The sequence below is a fragment of the Nuphar pumila genome, chromosome 17 (genome assembly GCF_984573655.1).
Source record: "Nuphar pumila chromosome 17, dmNupPumi1.hap1.1, whole genome shotgun sequence".
Taxonomy (NCBI): domain Eukaryota; kingdom Viridiplantae; phylum Streptophyta; class Magnoliopsida; order Nymphaeales; family Nymphaeaceae; genus Nuphar; species Nuphar pumila.
In genome coordinates this window covers 79,244,552-79,257,427 of record NC_143265.1, presented here as the reverse complement: position 1 = coordinate 79,257,427, position 12,876 = coordinate 79,244,552, and the positions used below count along the sequence as shown (strand labels likewise).

At 37.4% G+C, this 12,876-nt stretch overlaps 1 protein-coding gene across 2 annotated transcripts in view; it reads right to left on the bottom strand.

Annotated features, from left to right (window-relative positions):
- Positions 1-12,876, bottom strand: part of SOS1 (sodium proton exchanger, putative (NHX7) (SOS1)) — a 204,677-nt gene that overhangs the window by 108,131 nt on the left and 83,670 nt on the right. For both annotated transcript variants that reach the window (XM_089992855.1, XM_089992856.1), the window contains exons 10-11: positions 4,374-4,418; positions 4,098-4,153 (exon numbers count right to left, since the gene is read on the bottom strand). In XM_089992855.1, coding sequence (XP_089848981.1) covers positions 4,098-4,153; positions 4,374-4,418 — 101 coding nt within the window. The remainder of the gene's footprint in view (positions 1-4,097; positions 4,154-4,373; positions 4,419-12,876) is intronic.

Below are 12,876 nucleotides of genomic sequence, written 5' to 3'. Positions count from 1 at the left end.
AATACTTGTCAAATGAATTCAAAAGTTATCTTGAAAATTTTGGTATTCTCCATCAAAGATCTTGTCCAAAAATCCCTCAACAAAATGGATTAGCCGAACGAAAGCATACGCATATTATTGAAACAACTCGAACTTTACTTATTTCGCAAAACGTTCCAAAAAAACTCTGGGCTGAGGCAGCCCTTACATCGGTCTATCTCATAAATACTTTCATCTAAAAATTTAAACAAGATTTCTCCGTTTAAAAAATTGTACGAGAAGGAACCTAACTACAGCAGGTTAAGGGTGTTTGTTCGGTGTTATGATGTCAAAAACGACAAATTATATGTCTCCAGAAATGTGAGCTTTTTGAAAAATCTTAGTGGTTTCGAAAGTTTTGTATCTCATGATGAAAATGTGGACTATTCCTTTCTATTTAAAATGTTAGCTAACGATGATGATACGAGTGATGATGAGTCAACCCAGAATGACTCAAGCGTTAATGAAATCGAGGATTCTATTACCTCTCTACTTCCTCCTCCTCATCAACACATCGATGAAGGATCATCTAGAGAACCCATCACCTATGCCCATAGAGATAAAAACACCTTCAGAAGTGCTCTTGAAAGATATGATGACACCAGTAGGATTGTCTCTAACTTGCGAAGAACTGAAAGGCCTAGGAAAGCTCCCTCTAGGTTTATCGCATATGACTCCTTTTCGCCCAAATATAGGGCCTGTCTTAGTGTCGGCCATTCTTACGTAAAACCTAAAAATTTTGAGGAAGCACGAACAAGTTCTGAATGGGTAGAAGCAATGGAAAATGAACTTGGTGATCTAAGAAGAGCCAAAACTTGGAAATTTCAAGATCTTCCTAAGGGTAAGAAAACAATAGGATGTAGATGGGTATTTAAAGTAAAAACTAAAAGCGATTGATCTCTTGAGATATATAAGGCGAGATTAGTTGCTAAGCGATATAGTCAAGAATATGGGATTGACTATGAAGAAACTTTTGCCCCTGTGGCCCAAATGGTCACTGTTCGTTGTCTCATCACTGTTGCTTCAATTAACAAATGAAACATCTATCAAATGGATGTTAAAAACGCTTTCCTAAATGGTGATCCGAATGAAGAGGTATATATGGATGCTCCACCAGGAATGGAGACTCCCAAAGATAAAGTACTTCGCTTTCGCAAAGCATTGTATGGTTTAAAACAAGCCCCTAAGGCTTGGTATGATAGGTTTAACTCCATAATGATAGAAAGTGGTTTTTTATCCTGTTTCACTGACACTACCATATTTGTTAGAAAAACCAATACAGGAATTGTCATTTTGCTCTTATATGTGGATGATATGCTTATAACCGAAAGTGATTCTAAAGGGGTTAAAAGCATAAAATAAATTTTAAGAGATAAATTTGAAATGTCTAATTTGGGATTTCTAACTTATTTTTTGGGTATTGAAGTAGCATACTCTCATAGAAGGTATTTTTTGTCTCAAACTAAGCTTGCCTCTGAGACTATGTCACATGGGTGCGGGTGCGGGCGCGGGTGCGGGTGCGGGTGCGGGGATTCGGCACTTCCAAAAAACCCGGGTGCGGGGGTGCGGCAGGGGCAAAAATGTAAAAAAATATATATAGGGGGTCAGCAGCTCTGTCAGCTGTCAGCAGCTGACAGACAGCTGCTGCGGCTGACAGCAGCTGCTGCAACTGACAGCAGCTGTCAGCAGACTGCTGCAGCTGTTCTGACAGCTGCTGCTGCTGTCAGCAGCTGTCAGCATTACTTTTTTAAAAAAAAAATTCGCAGCCCATTTGGGCAATTTTTTTTAAAAAAAAATAAATCCAAAACAAGAATGGACCAAAATGATCCTGGGTGCGGTCAACGCACCCAGGATAGGGTTGACCGCACCCGGTGCCGCACCCGCACACGCACCCGCGTCGAGTCGCGTCGACGCGGGTGCGGCACCCTGCTAGCCGAATCCATGTGACATAGCTCTGAGATTATTGACAAATCAGGTATTACATATGACAAGGTTTGTGAAACTCCTGCTATAGTAGGAGCCAAAATGAAGATTGATGATGGTATTCCTCTCTCTGATCCCACCCCTTACAGACAGCTTGTGGGATCATTGATGTACCTAAGTATTACTAGACCAGATATTTCTCATGCAGTTCGTACTGCAAGTCAGTTTCAACATACACCAACATCGGTTCACATGAGTGTCATCTTGTGGGTCGTAAGATACATAAAGGGTACTCTAAACAAGGGAGTATTTTTATCTTCTTCTGAATTGAAATTAATTGCTTATACTGACTCTGACTGTGGAGGTGACCCAAATAATTGTTACTCTACCACTGGTTTTTATGTGTTCTTAAGAGACTCGTTAATCTCGTGGAGATGCAAGAAGCAGCAAAAAGTTTATCTATCCTCTACTGAAGCTGAATATCGATCCATGGCAACTACTACCATGGAAATTATATGGATTCAGCAGTTGTTAGAAGACATGGGGATCAATGTTGAAGAGTCCACCAAGCTATGTTGTGATAACAAGAGTGTAATTTATATTGCCAAAAATCATACATTTCATTAGCGGACTAAACACATTGAGATGGACTGTCACTATGTTCGTGAAGCATATCTCGAAGGAGTTATAGATCTTCCATATGTAACTTCAGAATATCAGTTGGCAGATTTCTTCACCAAAGCTCTGTGTTCTCCGCGATTCAACTTTCTTCTTGGCAAACTTTCGGTCATCATGAGTTTGAGAGGGGGTGTTAAATTGTAATTCATTATCATTGTAATGTCCATATATATATTTTATATATGTAAAAAAAGATACATAAATATATATAATATATATGTATATGTATCTATCTTATTATATATAAATATATATCAGTCGTAGGGGTATTTTAGTCTTTTTTATTTTTATGCATATTCCATTTGGAATGTGTATGTAATTCCTTTTTATTTTTTACTTTTTATTTTTTATTTTTTTATTTTTATTTTTTATTTTTTATTTTTGGGTTGCCTTGGGAGGGACCCAATATGATCGTTGGGCCCCTCCAACGGTCACATTTGTGACCGTTGGAGAGGCTCCAACGATCACATTGGGGCCTCTCCAAGGCCCCCTTTTTGTGTTATAAATAGGGGTCCTCTCCCCTTTGTAAAGCATTCCTTTTGCAGCTTATGCTCTCCAAATTCTTCAATACAAATTCCTTATTTTTATGCTTGTGTGCAATTGTGAGTTTTGGGGGATTGTGCCTCTATGCACAAGTGTTCTTGTTGTGAACGTGCTTAGCGTCAAGAATATTAAGGTCTTGATCATAGTATCTTGTTGAAGATACTTTTACAACTTGTTGGAAGAGGGATGCTTGGGTGTAAGTGTGCTGACATTCCCAATGAACAAAACCATAAGCAGGATGAGGAATACGAAGAAGTTGGGAGGTATCAAAGATTGGTTGGCAAACTTATTTATCTCACTATCACTAGACCTGACATAGCTTATGCAGTGGGAATAGTTAGCGGATTCATGAATGTTCCTACGATGGCTCACATGAATGTATTCTGAGGTATATGAAACAAAGTCCTGGTAAGGGAATATTATATTCAGATCATGGGCATTGTGACATTGAGATATATACTGATGTTGTGTAAAACCCATGGAATAAAAAAAACCTTCTTCGGACCTAGGTCGGATTCGGACCCGACCCAGACCCGATAACCCCTTTAGGGTTATAACACATGACGCAGGGGAGGGTTTCCCGAATCACGCATTCCCCGATCTCTTTTTAAGAGAGGGCACGGGTTAGGGTTCTCAGAAGAACTCCTCCCCAGCCATCAAGATTTTTTTCCACAAAAATAATTTGGCAAATTCTAAATGAAATATCACATGGTTTACATCCATCCAAACAGAACACTGAATTGTTGTTTATTTATGTATCGTATAATTTTCAGGCTGGTACTCATACATTATTCTTCATCTAGATCACACAATATGGCGAGCACAATTGCCATTTTGTAGAACATAATACAAGGTAAAAGTAGAATATTCTTTGTTCTATTAAAACTAAAGCCTACATCTAGTTGACAAAGAAAACCACAAAAAGTGGCAAATACCTCGATACTTTGCACTGATTTTGCTCCCAAGAACACTATCAGCTATAACTACCCCACTGCCAAAAAGAAAAAGTAACCAAGAAATGTCAATTCTCTCAGATGCCTTTTGTGTGGTCACCATGTTTATGACAGAAAGCAAAGCTCTTATTAATACAATGTCTAGAAACAAGTATTTTTTAAATCAAACAACATTATTAACATTCTCATTTCCTCTTTTTTACTTGGTAAAGAAAACGATATCCCTTAGTGAGGACAGATTTAGAACAAAGCCAATACCTTAAGATGAAAATTAGTGTGTTTGCAATATATGCTACCATTTCCCTGCAAACAAGAATACAATCAGTCAACAATCTTGCATTGTTCATAGTGATATCCATGCATGAATCAAAAAAGAAAATAAGTTTGGAACGAAGGTATGAAGAAGCTGAGCTAAGATGAGCAGTATCGCCACAGGCCGGGAATGAGCAGGGCTCAACCAAGCAGGTTGAGCTTGGATTGGCTGAGCAGGGTTGAGCGCAAGTACGGCTTTAGTCAGATCATCTTTTTCGTTTTTTCCATTCATGAGGTTATGAACATAGTCCACCACAACAATGACGTTGTTCCTTTGTTTTTTAATTGTGAAAATATGGATGGATGGGAGATGAACCATCCTTAAACCTCCCATTAAAACTATGATAGAAAAGCACAGGTCAGATGGGAGATTTACATATGGATCATGCCTGCCCTTTCTCCTTCTCTTACCTGAGACACAATGTAAACCACATTCCTTCTTGTTCTAACTGACACAGTAATTGTGTGTAAAATGTAGGCAGCAAAGATGAAACCACTCCCATCCACTTTTTACCTTGGAACCAAGTGATAAGGAGCACCAAAGAGGGGCGCCCAACACATACTAAATTTATAGTTTAATATTTCTTGATCGGTTAATCCTATATAATATAGGCCTTAGTTCACAAGCTTATTTTCCATGCATGAACAAAATGATAAAGGATCCAAGTTCAAGTTTCTTACAAGCAACAGGCTGCCTTAAAAAGGATCAAAAGGAGAAAAGGAAAACCGCATAGAAGCAGCAGAAGGATCAGCAAAAAGGAAAACAAACAAGTTGTACAGCAATAGTAAATAATGTCATGGCCAGTCGACCAGTTTATATTGGAACTCCTAAGACTAATCCATTCAAAATCACTAATGATGAGTGATACAAACCCATTTTCACATGGCACGTGCATGGCTGGGTTGTCAGACATAGGTCTGAGTGCATTAGCTTTGGTGTCCTAAGTTATGGGTCTTTAGTTTGAGTCTCCAAAATCCCTTGCAAAGCAATGTGATGATAAAGGGTCAAAGGGATGTAATACCCAAACCACCTGTAAATAGGTAAAGTCACCTACCACTAAAGTATGAGAGAGTGTAATGAAACAAGGTACAATAGAACAATAGGGAAACAAACACAATGCCAACAAAGGGCTTTAATAAACTCACTTAAAGTTGGTCACTAATGGACCAAATACAATCTCAAAAGAGATAAAAATACCAAACAACACAAGAGGCATACAAGCCTATAAGATGGGAAAAAACTCTAGAGAAAACCCTCAAATGCTTCTAAAAGCATTGAGAAATAACAAGGAGTGAGGCTCTATTTATAGAGCCTTACTCCAACACATGGGAGGCAGTCCAGCTCTTTGGACTGCCTTCCAACAGTCATTATTATGACTGTTGGGTGGCAGTCCAACGTCTAGTTGGACTGCTGCCCAACAGTCATATTTTGACTGTTGTGCACAACAGTCATAAATATGACTGTTGTGCCTAAGCTGTATGGCAGTTTATAATGTTAAATTACATTTCAGTCCCTAGTGGACTGTACTATATGATAAAAGACAAAAATACCCTTATTGGGTATTTGGATACAATTTTATTTTTAACACTCCTCAAACTTATGGGGAAATCACCGAAAGTTTGCTAAGAAGATACAAAAATTGAGGTAGTGGAAGAGCTTTGGTGAAGAAGTCTGCAATCTGAAATTCGGACTGGACATATGGCAATGCAATGGTCCCCTTCAAATATTCTTCGCGAACATAGTGACAATCCATCTCAATGTGTTTTGTTCGCTCGTGAAATGTGTGATTGTTGGCTATATAGATGGCACTTTTATTATCACAGCATAGCTTTGAAGTTTCTGAGACATCAACATCCATATCGGAAAGTAGTGCTCTCATCCACACAACTTCAGTGGTTGTAGTAGCCATTGCCTTGTACTCAACTTCCGTAGAGAATAAAGACACTTTCTGTTGTTTTTTGCATCGCCAAGAAATGAGAGAATCACCTAAAAACACACAAAAGCCAGTAGTTGAGTGACGATTATTGGGATCTCCTCCCCAGTCAGAATCAGTGTAAGAAATAAGACTTAAAGATGAGGAAGAGGATAAAAATAGTCCTTTAGATATAATTTTCTTGATATATCGAATTATTCTTAATACTGCACTCATGTGGACGGTTGTGGGCGCATGTTGAAATTGACTTGCAGAATGTACGGCATGCGCAATATCTGGCCTTGTAATGGACAGGTACATCAACGATCCAATAAGTTGTCGATAAGGGGTTGGATCATCTAATAATACTCCATCTTCAGCTCGCATTCTCGCATTTATTACTTCAGGAGTATCAGCATATTTTGTGTATGTGATTCCTGAACGCTCAACAATATCAGCTGCAAACTTGATTTGAGATAAAATATATCCTCTTGGTGAGTAGACTACTTCAATTCCTAAAAAGTATCTCAAAAAACCAAGATCAGTCATATCAAAAGATTTTTTAAGCAAAATTTTAATATCTTCAATTTTCTTTTGATCATTCCCTGTGATGATCATATCATCAACATACAAAAGAAGAATGATCAATGAGGTACCTGTAGATCTCATAAAAAAGCAGTGTCAGTGTAACAAGATTTAAATCCAAGTTTTAATATCGTACCACTGAACCGATCATACTATGCTTTAGAGGCTTGTTTAAGCCCGTATAGGGCTTTTTGAAGATGAAAGACCATGCCTTTTTCAATAGACAGACCAGGGGGAGGATCCATATATACTTCTTCATTTAAGTTTCCGTTCAAAAATGCATTTTTAACATCTAACTGATATATCGGCCATTTTCGAATGGATGCTATAGCAACTAGAGTTCTAACTGTAGTCATACGAGCTACTGGGGCAAAGGTTTCTTCATAATCTATATCATATTCTTGAGAATATCCTTTTGCAACAAGTCTTGCTTTATATCTCTCAAGAGACCCGTCACTTTTTGTTTTAATTTTAAACACCCATCTACACCCTATTGTCTTCTTTCCGATAGGAAGAGGTTGAATTGCCCAAGTGTGAGCCTTGTGTAATGCATCTAATTCAATTTTCATAGCTTCAACCCATTCGTTTATATTTTTGGCCTCGTTATAGTTGGATGGTTCATGATAGGAATGAATGGCTAGAAGACATGCCCTGTAGTTTGGTAAGGATTCATATGAGATAAACCTACTTGGAGGCCTATGTGTTCGTTCTGACCTTCTAACACTAGTTTTTTCAGTATTTGTTAATTGATTATATCTGTCAAGGGCACATGGATGCTCCCTAGTATTTCGTCTAGAGTATTGAAGAAGATCTTGAGATGGTTCACTACTTGAGTCATTAATAGACTCGAAGGTTTCAATATCATTACTAATACCTTTATTGGGTAACAAATCAAATAAGAAAGCATACTCGGATTCTTTCTTAGGAACTTTAAAATCAAATCCACTGTCATTTTCTAGAAAGGTAACATTTCTAGAAACGTAGAGTTTATCATTTGTTTTATCATAACATCGATATCCTTTTTTATTATCAGCATAACCAAGAAAGACACATTTTATGGCTTTAGGAGAGAGTTTGCTATATTTTTCAAGAAGCACGAAGCATTTACAACCAAATACCCTTAGCCTTTTTAAATCAGGAGAAATTTTAAAGAGTTTTTCAATAGGAGACTTGTTTTCCAAAGTTTGAGAAGGCATTTTATTTATCAGATAGACTGCGGTAGGGCAGCTTTAGCCGAAAATTGCTTTGGAATTTCTTTTGAAATAAGTAGGGTTCTGGTAGTTTCAATGATATGACGATGTTTTCTTTCAGAAATCTCATTTTGTTGAGGTGTCCTAGGGCATGATTTTTGATGCACAATTCCATGATTTTTTAGATATAATTGAAATTCATTTTAAAGAAACTCTCCCCCAGAGTCGGAGCGGAAGACTTTAATATTTGTTTTAAATTGATTTTTAACTAGATTATGAAAGTTTTTAAAACATGAAAAAACTTCGGATTTGAGTTTTAGAAAATAAATCCAAGTATGTCTACTAAAATCATCTATAAATGTAACATAGTACGAATAACCACCTTTTGACATAACAGGGGCGGGACCCCACACATCCGAATGCACTAATTCAAAAATTTCATGTGTCACAGAGGTTCTAGACCCAAAAGGTATCATTTGCATTTTTCCAAGTATACAATCTTCACATACAAAATTTTTATCTTTACAAAATTTTTCCAAAAATGGAAAAAGAGATAATTTGGATATACTTGGGTGTCCTAATCTTTTATGTCAAAGATCTATATTAATGTCTTTGACATGATTACAAAACGAGTATTTTGGTAAACACATGAAATCCATGTAGTAAAGGTCTCCTCGTCTATGGCCTTGCCCAATCAGCTTCCCTGACTGGAGATCCTGCACCCAACACGCCTTAGATGAGAAGAATACTTTACAACCATAGTCAACAATTTGAGAGACCGAAAAAAGATTCAAATCCAGTTTGGGAATGACTCTCACTTTTGGAACAAAGAATTTTTTTGAAATATCATCAAGGTTTCCTAAGCTTTTGACTTTTAAAGAGGTACCATCGGCAGTTGACACACATGAAAAATATGATTTAGTGCAATCAGATAATAGAGACTCATTATGAGTCATGTGGAAAGAAGCACCTGAGTCTAGAATCCAAGAGGTCTTACCTGGAGGAGACGAGGAAGAGATGGCAGCTCCGGATGTAGAAGGTGCAGCCTTAAGAAGTTGTGAGACGGCTTCTGCTATTTGAGCAAGATTTAATTCATTGAAGCTGCCCCCTTTTCTTGATTCTTGAAGTTCTTCACTTAAGGCGGCCACCTTTTTAAATTTGGGACATTCTGGTCTTATATGTCCGGGTTCCTTACAATGATGACAAATAATTTTTCCTTTGTATCCTCCCTTGTATCCTCCTCCATTGTGTCCTTCTCCATTGAACTTCTTCTCAAAGTGAGGTGGTTTATATGTTTTCACAAAATTTCCGGGCCTTGCCATGGCAAGGACCTCATCATTAGACTTGTGCATTCCAAGTCTTGTCTCTTCTTGACAAATTTGAGCAAGGGCCTCACTTATAGAAGGAGAAGTGGTCCTATGAAGTAAGGAAGATCTTATTTGCTCAAATTCCGGTCGAAGGCCATAAAGAAAGGAGAAAAGATTTTCTCCTTCGATTTGGGTCCTTCTCAAATCAATAGCCGAACCTTCCCATTTTGGTTCCAACATGGCTAATTCATCCCAAATAGGAGATAAAATACCGTAAAAATCTCTTACACTTTTATCTCCTTGTTTTGAATTACGTACCTTATCTTGGAGATAATAAAGTCTAGCCATATCCTTGTGGATAAAAGTACTTCTTAGAAAGCTCTATGTGTCACATGCCTTCTTGAATTTGATGATATTGGTGGCAATCTTGAACTCTATGGTATTCATAAACCATGAGAGTATTTGTGCATTGCTTGCCTCCAAATCTTCCAATTTATTTTGGAATTCTTCCAAGGCTTTTTCTTTTTCTTCTTCGGACAAGGCTTTGACTTGATCTCCTTCTCTTCTAGTCAATTTGAGTTGTGGTTCACTAGTAGAACCACTAACAAAACCCCACAATTTTTTTCCTTTGATATGATTCTCCATAGTCGTCGCCCACATCAAGTAGTTGTTTTCATTGAGTTTGTAGGTGATGACGGTGGCGAACTCTCTTTCTCCCATAATGAATACTTGAGTTTAGACTAGAGGAGATAGGGAATGATCAATGATCGAAGAACACTTCCTTAACGAGATTCTCCTTCTTTCAAGAACCTGGCTCTAATACCATGTAATGAAACAAGGTACAATAGAACAATAGGGAAACAAACACAATGCCAACAAAGGGCTTTAATAAACTCACTTAAAGTTGGTCACTAATGGACCAAATACAATCTCAAAAGAGATAAAAATACCAAACAACACAAGAGGCATACAAGCCTATAAGATGGGAAAAAACTCTAGAGAAAACCCTCAAATGCTTCTAAAAGCATTGAGAAATAACAAGGAGTGAGGCTCTATTTATAGAGCCTTACTCCAACACATGGGAGGCAGTCCAGCTCTTTGGACTGCCTTCCAACAGTCATTATTATGACTGTTGGGTGGCAGTCCAACGTCTAGTTGGACTGCTGCCCAACAGTCATATTTTGACTGTTGTGCACAACAGTCATAAATATGACTGTTGTGCCTAAGCTGTATGGCAGTTTATAATGTTAAATTACATTTCAGTCCCTAGTGGACTGTACTATATGATAAAAGACAAAAATACCCTTATTGGGTATTTGGATACAATTTTATTTTTAACAAAGAGGCCTCTTTTCCTTCAACGTGTTGCCCCTTCAAATAAATTAACAAATATTGCCTTGAAAAACATCATTTGACCCTCTTTGGCATTCTAAACATCAATGTCATATATATTGATTCCCAAGTACATGTTTGACTGAAGTTCACGAACCCACTAACAAAAGATAATTGGCCTTCCAAGTTCAGATCTATTGCTTTGGCCTATATCACCCATAGTGTATATCAAACTTTATTTTTCTTGTCCTATGATTCTAACTTCCATTCTAATCAACACCAGCCTTTACTTATGGCAATAGGCTCTTGGTGCCTAGCTTCCTGAGATTTCGACACCTCGAAAAACATGTCATTCCTCTATATTTGAGGAGAACCACTCTTTTTTCTTTGGGCATCTCTATCTATCACAACAAAGCTACTCTAAGCAGAAAATCCATTCACAGAAATAAAACGGCCATAGAGACATCTATGAAAATGTCTACAAAGAGACAATACGCATACAAGCACTAATACTTCACAAAAGATGTGCACAAAGGCACTCAAACAACACTTGAACAAATACGCACAATGGCGTAAAATAATGCAAACATGTACAAATGCATGTAACGAGAATATATTGAATGAAAGAAGAGGAGCTTGAGACTCTCAAGCACCCAATTTACAAAGGGGAACAGCCCTATATATAGACCACAAAGGGGAGCCATCTTGGGGGACCCCAAAAGAGTCGTTGGGAGCCCCCAACTGTCACATTTGTGACCGTTGGGGGCTCCCCGACGACTCTTTTGGGGAGCCTTCCAAGGTGGCATGAAAACCACAAAAGAATAAAATTAAAGAAAAAGAAAAAAATAAAAAGAGAAAAAATAAAAATAAAAAGAATACAATTATATTCCTAAGTGGAATATGCGTAAAATGGGAAAATACAGAAATACCCTTTCGGGTATTATGATCAAAATAAATAAATAAATATATATATAGAGAGAGAGATATGTATACATATATATATATAATATATGTATATGTATCTTTATATATATATATATATATATACATAAGAATTATATTTTTTAACACCGCCTGAAACTTACGGTGCGATAACCGCAAGTTTGCCCAAAAGAAAATGAAACCAAGGGGAGCAGAGTGCCTTAGTGAAGAAGTCTGCTAGTTGATATTCCGATGTCACATATGAAAGATCGATGATTTTCTTTAAATATTCTTCCCGAACATAATGGCAGTTCATCTCTACGTGCTTCGTGCGCTCATGGAAGGAATGATTTTTGGCAATGTATATCGCACTCTTATTGTCACAACATAACTTTGTCGATTCTAGAATATAAACACTCATATCTTCTAACAGACGTTTAATCCATACTATTTCCATGGTTGTGGATGCCATAGCTCTATACTCAGCTTCGATGGAGGACAAAGAAACCTTATGTTGCTTCTTACGCCTCCAAGAGACCAGTGATTCACCTAAAAAGATACAGAAATCAGTGGTAGAGTGATGATTATTAGGGTCACCTCCCCAATCAGAGTCAGTATACACAATTAAATTTAATTTAGAGGATGAAGAAAGAAATACTCTCTTATTTGTTGTTCCCTTTATATATCTGATAATTCGAAGAATTGCACTCATGTGAACCAATGTAAGGGCATGTTGGAATTGACTTGCAATGTGAACTGCATGAGATATATCAAGCCTAGTGATGCTAAGATACATTAATGACCCAACCAGCTGTCTGTAAGGAGTAGGATTATCCAAAATAATCCCATCGTCGATCCTATTGTTGGATCCAACAACTTCGGGTGTTTCGCAAATTTTGTCATCAGTAATGCCCGACCTGTCAATTATCTCACAAGCAAGCTTAGTTTGGGATAAAAAATATCCTCTACGAGAGAAAGCAGCGTCAATGCCCAGAAAGTATGTCAAAAAATCTAAGTCTAACATCTCAAAATTTTCAGTTAACGCAGACTTAATTTTTTTAATTCCCTTGATATCATCACCTGTAATTAACATGTCATCAACATATAGCAGCAAGATGACAATCCCTACATCAGATTTCTTTACAAATAAGGCAGTGTTAGTATAGCATGAGACAAATCCATTTTTCATCATTAAACTGTT